At 38.0% G+C, this 22421-nt stretch overlaps 1 protein-coding gene across 2 annotated transcripts; it reads right to left on the bottom strand.

The window, feature by feature from the left end:
• Positions 1-1191: 1191 nt before the first annotated feature.
• On the bottom strand, positions 1192-22421 carry si:ch73-236j9.2 (solute carrier family 35 member E2A). 2 transcript variants are annotated; one of them, XM_010875384.4, is made up of 9 exons: positions 22252-22417; positions 20031-20450; positions 19765-19900; positions 17989-18116; positions 16482-16602; positions 16338-16391; positions 10434-10506; positions 8601-8746; positions 1192-6934 (listed from the first exon to the last, which is right to left on the bottom strand). In XM_010875384.4, the coding sequence occupies exons 2-9, from the start codon at positions 20308-20310 to the stop codon at positions 6703-6705; spliced, it is 1170 nt and encodes a 389-aa protein (XP_010873686.2). In that variant the 5' UTR covers positions 20311-20450; positions 22252-22417; the 3' UTR covers positions 1192-6702. The 2 variants fall into 2 exon arrangements, with proteins under 2 accessions (XP_010873686.2, XP_019907538.2); XM_020051979.2 differs by having other exon boundaries at positions 6848-6934; positions 8581-8746; positions 22252-22421.

A 22421-nucleotide genomic window follows, 5' to 3' on the forward strand; every position in this document is an offset into this window, starting at 1 on the left:
CAGCGTAGAAAGTACAGCGTTTTACCGTGGACTATAATTATGAATTAAAAAGTGTTATTGCTGCCAACTTTTTAATTGTTTTATTTAACCTTTATTTAACCAGGTAAGCACGTTGAGAACAGTTTCTCAAACGTCGACTTGGCCAAGATAAAGCGCCAAGGTGCAGAAGACCGAGTTACACATGAATACACAACATCAAAATAAACAACTTAAGGGTTTGTACCGTAAATGCAACCAATGTCAACATATGGAGGTAGATATTTGGTAAGTATAATGGCATGGCAAAATCTCTCATGTTGCCTGCATACCGCTGTATACATTGTGAGAGCAACATTAAAATAGCAATTCCGGGTCACAGAACTTTGAACTAATTCTAAATAAAAGATGCCGTCGTATTATTAGAAAAATAGCATAAAACGGAATGTAATCATGATTTCACAAAACTTTAACAGTTAGTGTTACCCATGTTTTTAAACATGTTCCAATGTTAAATACATAAAGCCAATATGAATTGCCCTGTATGAAATACATAATCTCAGTGAAAAAGCTATTCTATATGCCACAGTGAATGTATCCTAGAAAATGTTTAGACGTGTTTACCAACCAAATTAAATTATGTTTAAAGGGTCACTACTACATACAGCAAGACTATTTTCCACCCGCTCTTTAGCCCCAAATGAAATACACTTAACATGGGATACATAACTCACACAGCAAAAGCTATTCTACATGCCGCATTGGATGTGGCTGTAGGAAATACTCAAGTGTGTACATTCAAAATATGCTGAATAATAATAGGGTACAACGTAATTGCAATTGTTGCAGTTTTTTACTCCACCCATACCATTGGCCACAATGGAAAATGACTATAGAATTAGGCTTGATTGAATTACACTGGCTTTATGAATGTGACATTAACCCAATAAACATAGTAATTTAATGATAGTAACTATAGATAAACAACCAATTTTACAGTTGAGTAACAAGATGATTACTTCAGAAATATGTATAAATTAGTTGAGGCATATAAATATATTTAACAACTTACTTGCATAATAAATATGTGCTAACAATTCTATTTGCATAACCAAAATGTGCATGAAGACACCCAGAGAACATCTTACCAGCATACCTGGGCAGGAGAACGGTTCCTAAAAATGTATGGATACCAGCAAACATGTACAGACTGGATATAACACAGAAGAAAATACTTTTATTAATCAGATTTATGTTGAACATGGTTGATAATACAATACAATTACACCTCAGATACATTTTATACTTTCGATCTCCATAAAATATACAATGTTTCCTTACTGACAATTTCAAATTGAACACCCAACATCAAAATAATATTTTCAGCGGTAGGCTTATCACATTGCCCTATTTTGTTATATTATCATCTCTCATTTCAACAATCTATTTATCGTTCATCCGAGATGCAATAATCACTACATGAGAAAAGTGAGAAAAAAGACCAGTATAAAACCACAACTGAATATTAGGGTTTATGGCAAACCAACGAACATAACTATTTTCAGGACTGCATGAACATCAAATTTCAGTCCACAGAGGTCTCTTCTTTAAAATTATTCTCATACAAAATATAACATAAGGTTCTGGGCAAATTCTCAGAAAATGCAAGAAAATATTGATCATTGCATAAACCAGTGAAAAGAAATGTGCAGTCTTTGATATGATATAACTGGTGAAAGACTTTGAAAAGAAAAATAAATACCATAAACACAGTAGTCTTATCAACCCTATCATCAGTGAAAAGTACATTATGGCAAGAACCTCAATACAGAATCAGCCATACAGGCACAACTTATATGAAAAAGTGGCACTAGTAAAATAATTTAAAGAAAATAGTACAATTACTTGCAATGTAGAAATAAGAAAGAGTTGTAACCATAAACATCGATTGACTGCAATAGTTTAATTTCTAGTGAAAAGCACACATGTAGGTACACTCATCAAATGAAGGTACCTTTACATATATTTGCAATATCACACAGTATGTAGCAACGTCTTCCTACTAAAAAACAATGACAAGAACTAATTCTAAGCAGGTAAAATTTGAGATTTGTAACTGTATTACTTGTTGGAAATTCGTTAAACTGAGGAAAGCACCACCGAGGTACCAAACCACAACAAAACTATGGAAATGCTAGTACCATTCACTCAAACAGACACTGTGGCCCCTTATCCATTGGTGCAGTGATTATGATCCCTTCACACACAGAAAAATCACGTAATAGACAAATTCCCTTGGTTCACAGTGCGATCCGTATTTGGAAGAAAGTAAAGGTACACTGACTTGGACGAATGTAATTCCTGCTCTTCATGGTGAATAACCTTTCCTTTACTCTTTCTGAAACAAATGTGCTGAAAAAAACAATCGCTATCATATTTCAGCTCGGGCGACACTGCTGTATTATCCTGCTGGCTAGATATGGGCCGTAAAGATTGCTTCACCTTATCTATTGGTACAGTGATTAAACCCCACAAGCATTGAAAAATCACTTGACAGACACAATCCCTTGATATGCAGTATGATCCTTATTTAGAAGCAAGTTAATGTACACTAACTCTGAATAATGTAATTGTGGTTTGTGACAGCGAATTACCCTCTCAACTAAAACAATGCTTTGGATCGCTGTAAAGAAACTGGGATCCACATCAAATGTCGCTATAAGCAGCAGACAGGCGCAGATGTGTGCCCACATATCTCCAGGACTGACACACAAAAAGCGCCTGCCAACACATCTTCCTGAGATACCACTTCACAGACTTTGCTCTATTACCTTGGACTTTTCTTCAATGTGATTACATTTGCATTAGTCATTTTAGACAAACGCCTGATCCAGATTATAATATACATGATTGATTCCTTACATTTAGTGCCTGTAATACTTTTTATTTATAAATATTTGTTGTTATGGGGAGAAAATAAGCTAAATGAGCCGCTTGGATGCTGGGGGTGATTAGGTGGCCATGATGGTGGAGGACCAAATAAGACTTGTAGTCAGGGGACTGGGGTTAACACCTCTACTCTTACAATAAGTTGCATGGTAACGACCACTGAGAGTTAGGCAACCTGTTTAAGTTCCCATCCAAGAGAAGGTAACCTATGCAAGAAAATTGACCCGTCACTGCCCTGGGGAATTGGGACTGATCTTTAGACAAGAGGGAAGATTGTCCCCTACTGGCCCTCTGACATCACTGCTAACACAGTATCAGCCTCTTTTCAATGCAACGAACCAAAAAGAAATGTAGACAAAACATTTGAAACCATCTTTAAAACACAGGTAAAAAGCATATACATGACTCAAGGGGCAGTGTGTTGTACTTTGTACAGAGTTTGGTTATGCATGAAATACAGAGACGGTAGCTTGCATGGTCTAATTTTCTATAGGCCTTTTACAATAATAAAAGTGGATTCTTGCTTCATAAAACCCAATACTATGCAATTTACAATCAACTATTTGTATTTTGGTGTACATAATCTCAAGCCCTAATCTAAAAACCTTTATGAAATGCTGACCTGCGCTGAACATCACACCACAGTGGGCTATTTCATAGAATGTGAAAATGTAATGGGATTTGCTTTAGTGATGAAAATCACAGGGGAATTATACCTAGATGCTATGTTTCCTGTGAACAAAGAAAACTACTTAGAAATTACTTAAGATATTTGATAAACAACTATGTAAGGAAATATCTCACTGCTCTCAGCACTTGAAACAATGTTCAAGATCAGACATACCGATACACATTTATACAAAATATTGCAAACTGTCACTCTGCCCTCCACAGATGTTATCAAGGCAAAGAGCGAGGAATAGCGAGGCAACAGTACAATGGCTATCAAAATTCTACACACCCTTACTGAAAATAAAGCTTTTATTCATGTAAAGGCTGAAAAATAGACAATATTCGTTGCTAGTTATTAGACCACTTCTAGGTTAAATATTGGTCGACAATGATTGCCAGTTCATGTCAGACCTTTTTTCACCTTTAAGACAACTTTGTAACCAACAATATTTAAGTGAAGGAGAAAAAAAATTAAATGTCATTGCCTTTGTTGTGTAAGTTTTCATACTCCATAATGGGATTGTAACCATGTCCAGATTTAACCAATCGATTCCAAATCATGTACAAATTTAATTTGCCATCACCTAACATCAACTGAAGGGATTCTGATTAGCCTTTAATATAGTCATGGTATCGGATCTTATTATTGAAAGGTACAGATCAGGAAAGGGAAATAAACAAATTTCAAAGGCATTACATGCATAAAGGAAGCCTTTGAAAAAAATTATTAAGACGTGGAGGCATGATGGCAGCACCGCAGCATTGCAATGGTCAGGACGTCCATCCAAAACTGATGAGGGCAAGGAGAAACTCTTTAGGGAGGCTACCAAATCACCAGCAGAAACCTTAAAGGAGTGGCAGGACTTTCTGGGAGGAATATGGCATTCCCTGCATATTACAACAATTTAACATATTCTCAATAAGTCTGAGCAGTGGCTAGTGTCCATTTCTCACAAAAAATAAACTCCAAGCCCATAAAAATATTGCAAGACACATTCAATGTCCTAAAACCATCTGGGAAATTGTTAAGTCTGATGAGACCCAAATAGAACTTGCTTGCCTTAGTCCCACAAGATATGTTTGGCACAAAGCAAACAAATCACTCAAAGTACATGGTTACTAGCATGGTGGTGACAGTATCAAGTTATGGGACTGCTTCTCAGCAGAGCAGGCAGTTTGGTCAGGATGGAGTGGACAATGAATAGCTCAATATATTTTGACATGAATCCTGCTGATCTCTGCAAGAAAGCTGAAGTTGTTAATTTCACCTTTCAACATGGAATCCATCCATATTACACATCCAAATCAACCAAGGAATCTTGTGCAAAAAGCCATAATGTTGGAATGGCCCAGTCAGAGGCCAGACCTCAACCCTGTAGAAAATCTGTGGACTGACCTAAAGAGGGCTGCACTCAGGAGACTCTCTTGCAAAAGTTTTTTTTTCAAAGAAGAGTGGGACAAATTGCAATTACAATTTATCAAAACCAAAGCTGCATAGCTTTTGATATCCACTGTATATCTGTGGCATATAGTATATTCATACTTGCTCAACTAACTCTTTAAATAATTTCATTCTAGTGGGCTTTTAATTGTTGTCAGTAGCTAAGTGCCATTAACGGAAGATTACAGACATTTAGAAAGTTTCCATTCAAAAGTCACTACATTTTAAAAGTTAAATAATATATTTCAAATTTGACATAAACACACTACCATCATTGCATATGCCATCATACACTGTTATTAACAGGAATAGACTGTTGGACATACAACTGTGGCAAAAGCAGCAACATTACCCAATTGGTAATAAGCTGTATGCTATAACGTTTGAGAGACCGCTCCCTGTACCTCTCCTCAGGAAGCACACGAAAACCAGCATTAATAAAACGCAAGAACTGCCAAATATTGAGGAACCATTGCGTGACTCACAAGTTGAATTTAATGTGATGGTTTTATTAATATTTCTGCCTAATGTAATTTAGGCTACCATTTCACACATACCTGAACTATATGGACACGACAATATCGCACTTTATCTATTATATTTTGTTTTTGGGGGACATTTGGAAAGTTTGGAGATTTCTACTGAAGGCCTGTTGTGAATCTTTTTAATTTTGAAATAAAAGCGTTTGGAAATCTGGTTATTGTAGTCCTGTTTACTTATTCAACTGACTGAAAACAATAGGGTTCAATGTGGCATATTAAGCTAGGACCTGGTTGTGAAAAGCTGCACAACGCCACAGGTGCCTAAATCTCTCAACACCTAGCTGTCAGGAAACTGAAGGGACATTTTAGGGTCTGTGCAAGAACAAGAAAATTAAGAACAAATGGAATACATAGAAAGACAAATATAGATAATTATGAGATTTACGCAGACTGCACTCAATATTTTCGAATAAAAGACCAGCTTAAAAAGAGGTCCTTTGAGAAAACTAACATTACCCTCTTAACCTCATCTTCCCTGAGGGCAAGACCCACTTCTGTGGTCCGCATAATGCCTCGAATGTTGCTTAACTTGGGTGACAAGTTGGTACACAGACGATTTAATGCATTATTGGAATGAATGAATGCCTAGACTATTCTTAATGTTCAAAACTATTCTTAATGTTCAGAATAAAGCTATAATGTCAATGACAGTGTGCCCATAACCAGATCTTTTTTTTTTTTTTTAAATCAAACAACTCAAAAAACTAGACTTGCATTTTACCACTTCTACCATTGAACATTAAGAAATATCCTGAGTTTGCATGTGATTTGAAAGCTAAGGACAGCATTAGGAATTGACTGAGTAAACAGTTAAGTGAAGTGCTCTGCAGGTCTGGAAATCAGTCTGATAGCTTGTTTAAAAAAACATAATAATAGTCAATCATTGGTCCACACACTAAAGCTAGTTCACATAGGAATCAGAGTGTGTTAAGGTGAGGCTGAATGAAACCTCAAGACAAATCAGCCTCAAATGGACAATCCACGGAGTAACGGATGGTTCAATGGGGCTATGATGACCACTGACTTCTCTCATTTGCCATAATGCTAGTTTGTGTCTAAATGTGGTCTAATCTACATTTAAAAAATTACTTTGGTCTCGCCGCCTTTGATCTCACAGAAAGGCTATCGTTCTGATGCTATGAGCTCGTGGTCTTGCCGTAGTGGTTTATTGTGGTGGTCCTGAGTCTGGGCCAGGGTCTGTAAGGTTTCTCTCTGGATCTGCTTGGCCTTGTTGTACAGCAGCACTCCCAAAAACACCAGGGCTGTGCCGGCGGCGCTGAGCACAGTGATGTGGTTACTGAACACAATGATGCTCAGCCAGATAGATAGGGCATGTTTCACTGTGCTGGCAACACTGTGGAGGCAAGGAAGGAAGTGTTAAAGGGTAGCATGAGTTTTTACTCACCAAAGCAACAACAGTGTAATCACAACTCTGTTCACGTAACGTTTACATTTAGTTTGTATACTTTTGCAACTACCCATATATAACAAGAAACCAGGCAAGCCTAGTTCAGCCGGCCCGCAATAGAAAATGTTGCTACCTCGAGATTCAAACCCAGGTTGCCCACGTGAAAGGCTGTGTCGCTAACCTCTACACCACAGAGCAAGACACTTCCTGTATGTCAGTATAGCCTCTTGTCTCCATCCTGCACAAATCCTCTTTTGCCACTGGCCTTTTTAATAGTTAATTGGCCATTCGTGAATTACATTGATACAGTTAAACTGACTAACGTTTCTTACTAAGTTTACCTCCCCACAAATAGCGGCTATGTATGCCGTTTGCCACAGGCCGTTTTAACTAACTTAATGGAATAATCATAAGAATTGTGCAATTTCTAGCGAGTCTGCCAAAGCTGTTTCATTTCATGGCATAAGGACATATTTTTTTCTTTCATGGCAAAACAACATAGTTATTTTACAAATGTCATTCACGAATGAAAGAAAAAAGTATCTATAAAGGCGACGATAACTAACTTTTTCATCAAGGAAAAAGACGAGAGAATGTGGAATCTACCAGAAATAATTAATAAATGTCATTGCGCTCAATAGATTCGAACTTAGGTCTTGCACATGAGAGGCACTGTCTTTAACCACTACGCCACGGCATTACACATTTCAGCAGTCGCTAGACTCAATTGAGGATTGTTTTAAATTGACTAATGTTTTACCTCCAAACCAAATAGCATCTATGAACTGTATTGCTTTTGCCACTGGCCGTTTTAACAGCTTATTATGATGAACTATTCCATGCCAGAAACAGTCGCAACTGTATAACCATAAACAGTTTCCAGTTTTAGCCAGCAAAGTAATTGTCTATACAGAATTATTCACAATGCGTACTTCACTTTGCTTGCAAGGAGATACGAGTTCACAAGTCCGCTTCTCTAACCACTACGCTATTTAACAAGGGGTAGTCAGTCACTCAGTAAGAGTAATTCGCTCTTCTTAGCCGGCTCCGCTTATGCGGTCCGGCAAAAACACTAGTCAGCTAGAGCATGCTAATGTTAACAAACAGCCATGAAGACAGCAGTTGTTAACCTCTTCCTGTGCACTTGACCCCTCTGGATTACTGGAATTTACACAGTTTGGGCAGAATTTTCTGCTGCACATACTGGACTCTCACTGGAGAGCAGAGTAAGAAAAAAGGAATGGCTTGAAGCACCAACAGGCTCCCTCACAAACAGCACACCTATACAGTTACACACCGACAGCCAGTCTGTCCAAATGGCCATCCTACCAATTCCCAGACGATTCTTGCTCCAATTGCTACATTTTTGTTTGAGGAAAAACAGAATTTATTTTTTATACATTCAACACCATCAAGAAATGGATTGATGCTAGCCTGTTCCCCCTCTCTGTGGCAGCCTACACAGCTAAATGCTTAACATTAGATGGGCCCAAGAAGTGATGCTGTAAGCAGAACTCATATCCAGAGCGACTTAGTAGTGAGTGCATACATTTTCAATAGCTCACATACCCCCCCGTAGGAGTCAAACCCACCAGCAACTACAGACTACTACCTGAAGGTTACAGGGGAGATGCGTCCCATGAGGGCATAGGCGGTTACACTCTGCAGGTGGAATAGGACCCCATCAAAGAGCAGCAGCAGAACAATGTCTTGACTCCAGTTGAAGGCACGCCCACTCTTACCAATAACAGGAATGTCCTGTTGGTACAAAAGAGCATTGAAGAACATCTTCATTCCAAGCACAGATCCAAGTCAGCCATCTTTACAGTTTAAGCAAAGGTGGATATGACAAATCATGTCATGGCCTTTATTTCATCTTTAATAAGATAATGTAACTAAGAATATTTAATCGAAAAACTAGATAATTTCTCAGAAAAATAAACTGTCAATCCTGTGGTTGCATATGTGCAAACACTATATAATTAGTGTAACTGAGTTGAGAAATAATATCACACAAAAAATCATATACAAAGCTAAGTTGTAATAACTTGAAATAAAAGCAATTTTGTTTAGCACTAAATGTTCCTGTATGATTTCTTTAAAGGTTTCTTGGTTACACATTACAGATTGCCATGAGACTGCCATGGTCCACAAATAAATAAAAATGTAACTACTGAGGTACCGATCAGGGGGGGGATATAAAATCATTTTGAAGGCATTACATTCAGTATCATGGCATTAACCCTAAAACACTGTTTTTTGAACCACCTTTGTTTCACATATTGGAACTTTCACAACTAAGGCTAAAATGTTAATCAACTATGATTACAATTATATTATATTACATAATATGCATACTTACCATTCATTAAACCAAATACAATATATTTTGAACAAATCAGGTTAGATGGACTAAACCAGTATTGTTCTCATGTTATGGCTATCCCAACTACAAAGTTGAGTATTATGATACATTTTGGAATCAAGGCCAAAAAGTTATGTTTGGCGAAAAGACATAATATCTCATCAGATGAAGTACAAGCACCAACTGTCAAGCATGGTGGCAACAGCATCCTGCTTCTCTTTTGGGTATAATAATATGGACATCTCCAAACATCAATATTTTTTGGCACACACCGTGCTAACCACTGCATGAAAGTTAAAGAATAATATCGCCTTTTAACACGTCAATGACGCAAAGCACGCATCCAAATCAACCAAAATATTACTTGCGAAAAAATGAAGAACAATGGGCTGAGCACAGGAGACACCATCACAATTTGCCTGAGCTTGAAGTGTTCTGCAAAAGCAAGTGGGATAAAATAGCAAAATCCAGGTGTGCTAGGTTTATAGAGACCTATCCACACATACCTACAACAACAATCCAAGCAAAAGGTGCTTTCATTAAGTATTAGTTCTGTGGTATGCACATTTATGAAACAATGGCATTGACAGTTTAATTTTTATTTTTCAGAGATAACATTTATTTTCACTTATAAATAGATGGCTATAAGGTTTTGTTAGAAGAAAAAAAGGTCTGACATGATTTCTCTAGACTTCAGCTTTTACATTAACATAAGATGAATTTTTAACAAGAGAGTGTGCAGACTTTATAGAGGTGGGAAAAAAGTGTGCAAAACGATCAAGGTCTTTAAAACACACTGGACAAAAAAAAAGTACGTCTTTTATGGTGTCTGAAGGATTAGACATTCATCCAGCTACATTTTATGAAAATATTAATTTGAGGTAGTTTATTTACATGTTGTAATAACCAACATTTTAGCCTAACTACATTTTTATTTTCAACTCCTACAGAAGAATATTTTAGAATTCCTAAGAAAAAAATACACATACATTTTTAGTTATGGTAACGAATGAGTTACTAAACAAAGTTGAAAGAATCTTACAGACAAATCTGTAGTACATTCAATAGGGATTGACTGACCATGAGGAAGACCCAGGCAGGTACAAGCATAATGACAGCTGCAGCACTGGTGTAGAACTGTAGTTCAGGAGGGCTAAACAAGAAAATGGAAGACATTTTAATCAGTACAGACTATGAATTCATATACAGGTACCATTCAAAATCAAGGAAAACTTCCTTAAAAGGATGCAGTCAGCAGGAGTCAGAACAGTTTCAATGCACCTTTGCATATATTCCACAAGTGTATGGAGCTACAGGAATTATGTTCTTCAACAAGAAATTCCATCACTTGGTTTTTTGTTGATGGTGGAACAAAACACTTTCTTTCAATATACTTTATACATTTTCATTTGACAGTCACACTGTCAACCCAAACTAAACAATGACCATGGAAGCCTTTGCAGCTGAATAGTATTATTATTTTCAATAATTTAATGTAAAAAGCTGCACCACAACTCTGAAATCTATAAACACATGCAACATCCTCCAGAATTATTGGCACACTTAGAATGAGCATGGAGGCTATGATTTTTTTTTTTACACAGATAAATGCTTGGCATGACGAGAAAACAAAAGAAAGCCATTGGATTTTGACTTAATTATTTACACCTAGAACATTATTATAAAAAACAAAATTATAATGTTTAATCTTGCTACAAGTCTTGGATTATACACCATAGGACTATGCTTTTGTTTGACTACAAATCTTTTAATAGCTTTATTGTCAAACTTCCATAGCAGAACTAGCAAAGCCAAGACTAACAAAAGTAAAGCTTAATTTGTAGGTAAACAAAATGGCTATCCAACTGCACTCAAATTGATGTGCCGCCTAGAAAAAAAGTGGATGGATGAATGGTCTTGAGAAGAATATTTATCAATTGACATTTCTACCTCAACAAAAGGATGGTTACAATAACCTTTATAACAAACATTTTAAAGATCCAGCTGATGAACATCTAACAATGGTGACAATAATTCTAGAGGGCACTGTACTGGCCGAAATGGTTAATGCACCAGAATCCCTATAAACCTAGAAGCAAAATGTGATATTGGTTCTTTCCATGTTTTACCATTAATTTATCCAATAAGGAATTTTAGATTAGCTGCAAATCTGGTCTGTGTTTTGGCTTACCCCTGCTTGGGATTTCTCGTACAAACAAGGGAAATCTCATCCGGACAAGGTGAGGTTTGTCAACACACACTGCTCAAAAAAATTAAGGAAACACAATCAATCATCACACCAAGTCAATTAAACTTCAGGGATACCATTCTATCCATTTAGGAACGTGAGCTATTGTGAATCAATGTCACCTGATTTGGTGCAAATGAACAGGAGGAGCCCTGCCAGAGCCCTAGAAATGACCTCCAGCGGGCTACTGGTGTGCATGTTTCTGACCAAACTGTCAGGAACAGACTCAATGAGGGTGGCATGAGGGTCCGACATCCTCTAGTGGGAACTGTGCACACAGCCCAGCACCGTGCAGCTCGAATGGCATTCGCCAGAGAACACCAGAATTGGCAGGTCCGCCATTGTCTTCACAGATGAGAGCAGGTTCACACTGAGCATGTGACAGACGTGAAAGAGTCTGGAGACACGGTGGTAAACGTTATGCTGCCTGCAACATTATCCAGCATGACCGGTTTGACGGCGGGCAGTGATGGTTGAGGAGGCATATCCTTGGAGGGTTGCACAGACCTCCATGTGCTAGCCAACGGTACCCTGACTGCTGTTAGGTACCGGGATAAAATCCTCAGACCCATTGTCAGACCTTTATGGGAGGTGCAGTGGGCCCTGGGTTCCTCCTGGTGCAGGACAATGCCTGGCCTCATGTGGCCAGAGTGTGTAGGCAGTTCCTGGATAACAAAGGCATTGATGCCATTGACTGGTCCTCACATTCCCCAGACCTGAATCCAATTGATTACCTCTGGGATGTTATGTATCAGTGCATCCGATGCTGCCAAGTAGCACCACAGACTGTCCAGGAGCTCACTGATGCCCTGATTCAGGTCTGAGAGGAGATCCCCAGGACACCATCCGTCTAATCAGGAGCATGCTCAGGCAGATTTTGACCTTTCATATTTTTTGTTCATCGAGACCCAATGTGTGATTTCTGTTTTCCCTTAATTTTTTTAAATAACAATGTTTGGCAAAGTACAGGCGAAGAGATAAATGTAATTATTGGACAAGATGACACTGAGGTGGTGAAAGCTCACACAAAACACACAGAATATATAAAAATAATCTAAAATGTCACCATAGAAGATCTGAATGTAATAACAAAAAGGACTGCTAGGTTTTGCCGTTAGATTTAATGGGGTTTATCACTCATTCTCTCAGTCGATAGAGATGGATATTTTCTAAAAACAAAATAAGATTTAGCCTATGATTTACATGAGATAGGCTTTTGGTCTAGTGTACGCTACTATACTGTAGAGCAGGATATTATTTGTGTGAGCAAAGTATTCTAATCTGTACAGCTAATAACATAAGCTAATGATCCCAAACACATCAACTTTTCCCAGAATAAGCATACATTAATGGAGATGTAGTGAACTGACAGATTTTTTTAAAACAAGTACTTGTCTCAAAGAAGCTCAATGGTGCCCTGTTATTTCAATCAAAATGATGCTGAAATTATCATTCAATTTTAATAAGTATGATAGTTTGATTATTCTGAGAACACATAACCATGCTCTATAAACTAAGCAATATATAGTCATTAGAATTGATTAACACCATTGCACCAGCAGCTTAAGACCCGAAATTCTGTTTGTAGTGATGTCCCTGGGTGAGAGTACCAAAACCTCAGTATTTCTGCTTTCTGATTTACAGTGTGTGACAATGATTTTCAGCAACAGAGATCATGTGTTAGGACTGGTTGATACGGCCATCATACTTTTTACATTTATAATAGTAAAAGGACAATTGTTTTTACAAGTTGTAAATATAATGTAAATCAAAATGGTGGAAATACATAAATTATCTTCAATAGGTATTTTTCCATTCTGATTTATATAGTTCAATATGAATATTCTGGTTTGACATGACAATGAATGAATAAGCCTGAAAGTATTTTGTGATTTGACTTACATAAGCCATGAACTACAGTGGCTCTCAAAAGAATGAACCCCCTAGCACGTTTTCATATTTTATTGTGTAACAAAAAAAAAATATATATAAATGGCTTTAATTATGAGTTTGTCACTGAGCAATAAAAACTACTGAACACAAGTGAAAAGAAATCTACAAATTGTTTTAAATTACTCACAAATATAAAACAGAAAATAAGGATTTTGTAAGTTCACACCCTTTATCAATGTTGGGTAGAGGCACGTTTGGCAACAATTACAGCCATGACTCTATCAGCTTTACACACCGTGACAATACACATTTTTGCTCATTCTTATTGGCAAAATTGATTAAGCTCCAGTCATGCAGGATGACAATATTTAGTGAACAGCAATTTTTAAATCTTTTTACATATTTTTAATTGGATTGAGGTCCAGGCTGACTGGTTGAACCTCCAAGACAAATCTTTTCCCAGGTCCCAGGTAATTAACATGGCATGATGCTGCCACCCCCATGCAAGATAACAACGATGTTCTTAGGAAGATGTGGGAAGATTTAGGAAGGCTTATCGTTAAGACCGAAATGCTCTATTTCGGTCTCATCACACTAATAGAATCTTCTTCCATTTGACCTTCTTTTTGCCCCTCTCCCATAAACTCCACCTTAGTGAAGCACCCAGGCAGTAGTACTGTTGCAGTATGCAGTGTCTCCCAGCTCAGCCATGGAAGTGTCACCATGTGAAATACCTTAGTTTAATACAGGTGGACTCCATTTAACTACTTGTGACTTCAAATTACAATAGGTGCACCGGAGCTCATTAATGTGTGTCAAAGCAAAGGTGTTGAATACCTACGCAATACATTATTATAAGCCGTTTCATATTTGTAATTCATTTTGAACATTTAGCATATTTTATTTTTCACTTTGGCATTATGGACTTCATATTGACCATTGAAAAAACACCTAATTAAATCCATTGTAATTTCAAGTAGTACCACAATGATTTAAAAAAATAGCAAGGTTGTTATTTACTACATACCCAATTCCAAAAAAGTTGGGACACTGTACACATTGTGAGTAAAAAAGGAATGGAATAATTTACAAATCTCATAAACTTATATTTAATTCACAATAGAATGTAGATAAATCGAATGTTGAAAATGAGACATGTCATGCCAAATATTGGCTCATTTTGGATTTCATGAGAGCTACACATTCCAAAAAAGTTGGGACAGGTAGCAATAAGAGGCCGGAAAAGTTAAATGTACAGATAAGGAACAGCTGGAGGACCAATTTGCAACTTATTATGTCAATTGGCAACATGATTGGGTATAAAAAGAGCCTCTCAGTGTGGCAGTGTCTCTCAGAAGTCAAGATGGGCAGAGGATCACCAATTCGCCCAATGCTGCAGCAAAAAATAGTGGAGCAATATCAGAAAGGAGTTTCTCAGAGAAAAATTGCAAAGAGTTTGAAGTTATCATCATCTACAGTGCATAATATCATCCAAAGATTCAGAGAATCTGGAACAATCTCTGTGCGTAAGGGTCAAGGCCGGAAAACCATACTGGATGCCCGTGATCTTCGGGCCCTCAGACGGCACTGCATCACATACAGGAATAATACTGTAATGAAAATCACAACATGGGCTCAAGAATACTTCCAGAAAACATTGTCGGTGAACACAATCCACCGTGCCATTCGCTGTAGCCGGCTAAAACTCTATAGGTCAAAAAAGAATCCGTATCTAAACAGGATCCAGAAGTGCAGGCATTTCTCTGGGCCAAGGATCATTTAAAATGGACTGTGGCAAAATGGAAAAGTGTTCTGTGGTCAGACAAATCAAAATTTGAAGGTCATTTTGGAAAACTGGGACGCCATGTCATCCAGACTAAAGAGGACAAGAACAACCCAAGTTGTTATCAGCGCTCAGTTCAGAAGCCTGCATCTCTGATGGTATGTGGTTGCATGAGTGCGTGTGGCATGGGCCGCCTACACATCTGGAAAGGCACCATCAATGCTGACAGTTATATCCAAGTTCTAGAACAACATATGCTCCCATCCAGACGTCGTCTCTTTCAGGGAAGACCTTGCATTTTCCAACATGACAATGCCAGACCACATACTGCATCAATTACAATGTCATGGCTGCTTAGAAGAAGGATCCGGGTACTGAAATGGCCAGCCTGCAGTCCAGATATTTCACCCATTGAAAACATTTGGCACATCATAAAGAGGAAGGTGCGACAAAGAAGACCTAAGACAGTTGAGCAACTAGAAGCCTGTATTAGACAAGAATGGGACAACATTCCTATTCATAAACTTGAGCAACTTGTCTCCTCAGTCCCCAGACGTTTGCAGTCTGTTATAAAAAGAAGAGGGGATGCCACAGTGGTAAACATGGCCTTGTCCCAACTTTTTTGAGATGTGTTGATGCCATGAAATTTAAAATCAACTTATTCTTCCCTTAAAGTGATACATTTTCTCAGTTTAAACATTTGATATGTCATCTATGTTGTATTCTGTTGTATACTTCCACATCATTGCATTCTGTTTTTATTCACAATTGTACAGTGTCCCAACTTTTTTGGAATTGGGTTTGTACTTAAAAGTGAAACATCTAACATTTTAGTAATTGAGTAAATGCTCTTATCCAGAGCACCATGGTTGATAAGTTTATTCATCCTTATGGTGTTTTATGGTTTATTCTGCAAGACAAAGTTGTGATTAAGGACACAAATAATGTCCATAATGGTGGAAGTGTCTTTAACAATAATTATAATGATGTAAAACACAAGATTTAAAACAGGGCATAATAAATTTACTGTATATTATAAAAGGTACAAAAAACAACTTACCTGAATTTGTAGGTGTCACCACTTAACAGTTTCTTTGAAAAAACATTCTGTAAACTGATAGAGAAAAAATGAGTTGTAATTAAAATTCAATTCATGAAATATGGCAAGTCATTAATGCAGGTACTACTGTGTGTGTGTGTGTACCAGTCCATGATGTTAGTGGAAAGGGCAGCAGAGAAGCCCAGCGTGTTGAAACTGATCTCTGTTGCAGTGCAGAGAGCAAGGCCAGCCATGACAGGAAACAGGGACAGGTTTACCCACAGTCCTATAGTAAGGCACATACACACATTAAACACTCTTGCAAAAGATTTTGGGGTCTGAGACAATAATGATTTTAAGGTGGCAAGTCACAGATGGCTGATATTTTCTTTTTAGAGCTGGAATGAAGAGCAGAGGCTTTTTTAAATACAAATCACATTCCAAAGGATTAACAGATAGTCTAAATGATGATTGCTTAGCTAAATATAAAACAGTATAACAAATGTTGTATTTGCAGATAGCTAACAAAACCAAAAGCTCAACCATGTGTGATTTGCCTCCATAAAATCATAAAAGTGCATTATGAACTAGGGTGTGGACAGAAAAACAAAAAGCATAACAACATATAAATAGCAAAGGCCTGATAAGGACTAGGGCCCCTGCTTTCCTTCAGAACAGCTCCAACCCTTCTTGGAATGCTGTCATAAAAGTCCTCAACTGGGTTTAGTGGGATATTGCACCATTATCCAAGAAAAGCCTCCAGGTCACTGAAGAATGAAGGAGGTTGAAATCTACTTCAGAACCTCCCATAAAGGTATGAATGATGCTCAGATCTGGTGATTTTGGGGGGCAGGAGGAAGGTGATTAACATAGTCTTGGTGTTCATAAACCACTCTTGAATTGGTTTAGCAGTGAATAATGGGGCATTATTATTATTAGGTGTTCAATATTAAGTGTTCAGTACAAAGTTTTTCATAATGAAAACATTGGTATATTATAACCGTTACTGGATATATTTAAGGGCCTGTCTGATAACGTGAACGGAACGCTTCACAACTGGTTTTGGTCACATTCTAATTTAGCTAACAAGCAGTAGTTATCGCAACAAAATACCACAATCTCAATGATAGCTATGCAAAACATTTTGGGGGAGGAGGCGAACAAAATAAGTTGACTGCTGCGAATACCTAACTTGTTAACATGCTGCTGGCTAAATAGATGAACCTTAAGGCAACAGAAGTGTTATCTGAACAGTAGCAGGCCAATAACAGTTTAGGACACAAAAAACACAAAGTAAAATGCACTAACTGTTCACTTGAATGACGTTCAATGTCCGTCACATATTGTTTGTACATCAACTAAGTAAGTGATCAGGAGTTTAATTTGGTGAATTGGAATTCATGACCAGTGTCCTAGCAAACTAGCCAATATATTCTCTTTGGCATTATGATGGTCTGCAAACAAATATTTTAATATGAATACCGCCAACTACTTCCTTTTCCATAATCAGGAACAATGGGATGTCTGGTGGTAGGGGGCCATAGTAATACACAACACACCCAAAAAAATCTAGAATACAATAAAGGCTATGTAAAACCATTGTGAAGGGGTTTCAGTACTCAGCCATAACCTTAACTGTGTCTACTGTTAACCTTAACTGTATGTGCTGTACCTGTGTATTCCCCTAGGATCAACCTTGACATGATTACAGTGAAGATGGGCGCCGAGCTCTTCACTGTCTCGGCAAATGAGACAGCCACATTCTTCAGGCTCACTAGCCCCAGCACGACACTGGTGAACCTGCAAAACAGGATGGATCAGCACCTTAATATCTACTTAAGCCTATAGAGATCCCAAATCCCACCCTCTGCTACACAGACAAGGTATATCCCTTACTGATTGTCAAACAACACTGTATTGACATATAAACTGTGGTTAATTTGCATCTAATTTCCTCAAATATAGTATATGTAAAGTACAGCAGCAATTCAAGTCCTATAGCCATTTTAGCAGCACTGGCAAGTCTACTTCTCCCATGAAAAAAAAACCGAATCCTGCCATTTACACTATAATCATCACACAGCATAGCCAGAAGAAGCTGGTCAACCCTTTGAGACTGGCACCTCCATGCTGCGTTTTATGTTTTTGTGTTATTAGAGTTTTTCTTAAACACTTGCACCTTTGGGTTTCAGGCTGGTAACCTGTATTAAACTTTGTGATAACTGCCGAGGTAAAAAAGTATTTCATAAAACATTTTAGAGGAAACAACCCAAACAAAAAGCAACTGAAGTGTAATTTGAACTTAAGGAATTTTACACGGAATGTACTAGGAATACGATACCTAAACCCTAAATTTATGAAAGCGGTTCTGTAGTAACACACGATTCCTGTACCAAAAGGTACAATAATTATTAAGTGAGAAATCTAAATAAATGGTCAACAGCCACTCATGCATGCCCAACACCAGAATGAGACTGAAGGAAACAAAACACAAAAATTAGACTGAAAGGAAAAAAACAAAAAATAATGAGGGGAAAAAGTGTGTCTATAGCAAATATGAGTAGACTACATTTACATGTCAACAGAAACTGATCGATGGACCAGCAAGGAAGTTAAAATGGGGAATATCTCAGTCAGGAACAATTTTGTAGAATCAAGTATATGTAACATTAACTTCAGATGTATTCTGGTCATTCATGCTTGTATTTATGGCTCCTTTAAATTGACAGATTGAAATACATCATACAAGCAAGACACTTTTGTTTGATGTGTGGCACATATTGCAGCACCCATCGAATGGACAAGGGATAGCATTTTCAAATGCAGGAATTAATTTCAATATTTTTTTAAAAAACTGTAATACCGTTTTTATCCGGATTACTGATTACACACCATTTGTGATTAAGACCTGGTTTCATTACAGTCACTCCCAGCGGAATCAGGACAGCTGGTATTGATGTGTCCATTGAAGCTTTTGTGTGAGAGGGTATGCATTCTCCTGTCATCCACGTAGATTAAGGCCAAAAGCGTCCAAGCCCCTACAAGGCAATGCAACCATACTTAAATTGTAATTCTGTTGCTAAACTGTATTTTATAAGTAAATATAATGTAAATACCGGTCAAATCTTCTTTTTCTTAAGGCCAAACAATCTAAATAATATGGAAATTGGCACGCAAGTTGGCACAGCAATTCTGGTGACTGAAAAAAGAAATGGCGGTGTTTCCGGTGGCTTTTGACCATTTACAGGATTTCTCTTGGCTTACTTCATTTTAGGACAATTTTATTTTCAAATGTCAAACTTTTGGGTAGTTATTTAATTGAATATTATCTGAATCTTAAACATTAAAATGGTCAATTAAGGTGCAATTACTTAAATATGAATGAAATATAGCAGGAATGTTAATCATAAATGTAAAAATAAATAAAGATCAGAAAGGGCAGACCCACCGCATGAGCCCCACAAACAGCATGATCATGAAGAAGTTTGGCGGGTACTCAGTCCTGGACTTGTGCTGGTACAAATAGCAAGGCACATACATCTTCAGAAAGCCTATGATGGTGGTGGAGACAATTTGAACAGCACCTACAAAAAATAAATGCACACAAAAAAAATATAGGACACACACATGAAGGACTTGAGCCCTTTTAGTACCCTTGATAGAATCAACCAATTGATAAACCAATCTATGTATGGGTGTGGCACATGTTTTTACCCAGCATGCTGGGCTCTCCCTCCAATAGGGATAGGATGTACTTGTTGAGGAACAGTGTGCAGAAGCTGAAGAAGTACCACAGGACCAGGTAGACCAGTGACTTCGAGTTCCACACCCCCGAGTCTGCCTCGATTATAGTGGTCTCTGTGATAGTGATCTTCAGCACTTGTTCCCCTGGCATGCTCTCGCTGCGCGCCAGCACCACACGCTCCTGCCTGCTCCGGAAGGGAGAGAGGAACCGCCATAAGGAATGTCTTCCAGCCCGACCGTTGGACGCCATGACCCAAGATGCCCAAGGATCCAGCGATCGGGTTACAGCAGGAGCAAAGACAGAGGACGAGGGCTGGTGGAGCTGTCCAGTCAGTCCATGGTTATTCTGTGTGTCAGGCCAATGGTATATTCAGCATGCTCTCTGCAGAGCTGAAACAGAAGGAATGAATTTAGGTGGCAGTCTTCTAGCTCATCATGAAAGTTATTTACACCCTTGGCACAAGAGAGATGTTACAACTAAAGTAGTAACTCTCCAGATAAAATATCCTGTTATCAGATACCATAATGTTGTTGAGTTTCACTTGTGGCCAAAGCACAAATTGGACCGGCACCCACAACACCATACTGTTCTTATGGGGGGGGGGGGGGGAACACAGAAAGATACTTTTTAAAGTAAATCTATATAAAAGTAATGTAAAGTGCAGTCATATGCAGTGCTGCTTGAAAGTATGTGAACCCTATAGGGATGGTCATTTTTGTAAACTGAAAACCCTTATTTCTCAATAGTTGCCAGTTTCCTTGAAACAAACTCCTTAGAGTTGCTAAAGCTGTGTCGTAAGGTGGAACTTAAGTGCTATAGCTGCACCATACACCAATGTCCAGGCAGGCTGTTAAAGCATACATCACACTTTAGGTCTGAACTGGGAACCAATTTAAAGGAAAAAGTAAAATCCTGCAGAGACTCGTCCCTCCGTGGAAACAGTTTGACACCATGTTCTACATCCTGACAGACAGGCGTATATGGCAAAAGAAACCAAGCAAGCTTAGATTCGAAACAGGGTCGACCACGTGAAAGACTGTCATTAACCACTACACCACGGAGCTAGACGCTTCCTATGAGTTATAGGATCTTGCCTGTATCCTGACCAAATCCTCTTTTGCCATTGGCTGTTTTAATAATTAATTGGCCGTTTTAATAATTAATTGGCCGTTCGTAAATAACATTAATACAATTAAACTGACTAACTCTCTTATTAAGTTTACCTCCACCACAAAAAGCGTCTATGAACTGTATTGCTTTTGCCACTGTCCGTTTTAACAGCTTGTTAGCCAGTAATAGGCTTAATAGTATCTACTACCTTCCTAGGAATAATCACAAGAATTAAGCAATAGCTTGCGTGACTGAAGATGAACTATTCCATTCCAGAAACAGTCGCAACTGTTTAATCGCATACAATTTCCGGTTTTAGCCAGCGAATTAATCATCAATACAGAATTATTCCCAATGCGTACTTCGCCTCGCCTGTGAGGAGGCACGAGCTCCGGACCTATAGTTCACAAGTTCTGCTTCCCTAACCACTACGCTATTTAACGAGAGGTAGTCAATCACTAAGAGACATTCGCACTTCCTAGCCAGCCCTGCATGGCACCAAACTACGAATCAGTTCAAAGCAATCGACTTAGTGTAAACCAGTATCTTAACATTTATTTGTTGTTACCAGAGAACGGATGTGTACTGTGTAAAGAGTTTCAACTGTATATGATAAAAATGCAAGCTCTATACAGTGAAGTTCGCAAGCTGTCCACAACTAGGATATTTGCGTAATAAAATAATGGATGTCAATAATGACCCCCATACACTGACATATGGAGTTAAAAAACGCTCCTGTTGTTGTAGTGTTAAGACCACAACTACCTGGACACTCTAAAACTAATGTCCCTTGACTATGTGAACCAAACGATATAAAAAGGATAGCAAAAACGACAAAAGCTCGTTGGTTTACATTGTTAGCAGATGTTAAAAACAAAATACAACATTCGCTGAACAAGAATAATTATCCAGCTGACAAATGCTAACGCTAGCCACAGCTAACGCTAGCTAACATTGGATCAATAAGAATGAGTAAGTGTCCGTCAAAATAGCCAGCTGTTGGAATTTACATTGGTCAAATAATTATGAGTCAAAAGGGATATCAGCTCATATATACGGTAAATATGGGAATCATTTTACCAAGTGGTGCACCTATGCAACATCGACTTCCAGTCTCCGAGTATCCGAGTTCAAAACAATCGCTAGCATGAGGTCGTCACTGACGTCAGCCACTCTCGTTGGACTTTCAACTAGTCTCACGGAGTTTGATAACGCAAATTGGTTTCAACCATAGACTGGTTTCAACAGTC

This window comes from Esox lucius, chromosome 12, assembly GCF_011004845.1.
Source record: "Esox lucius isolate fEsoLuc1 chromosome 12, fEsoLuc1.pri, whole genome shotgun sequence".
Taxonomy (NCBI): Eukaryota; Metazoa; Chordata; class Actinopteri; order Esociformes; family Esocidae; genus Esox; species Esox lucius.

Coding starts and splice junctions, on each gene's coding strand:
- si:ch73-236j9.2 (XM_010875384.4), bottom strand. CDS start 20,310: ATGGCGTCCAACGGTCGGGCTGGAAGACATTCCTTATGGCGGTTCCTC. Junction 16,392..16,481: donor TCCACTAACATCATGGACTG/GTACACACACAC, acceptor TTTCTCTATCAG/TTTACAGAATGTTTTTTCAA. Junction 6,935..8,600: donor ATCTCCCCTGTAACCTTCAG/GTAGTAGTCTGT, acceptor TTGCCTCCACAG/TGTTGCCAGCACAGTGAAAC.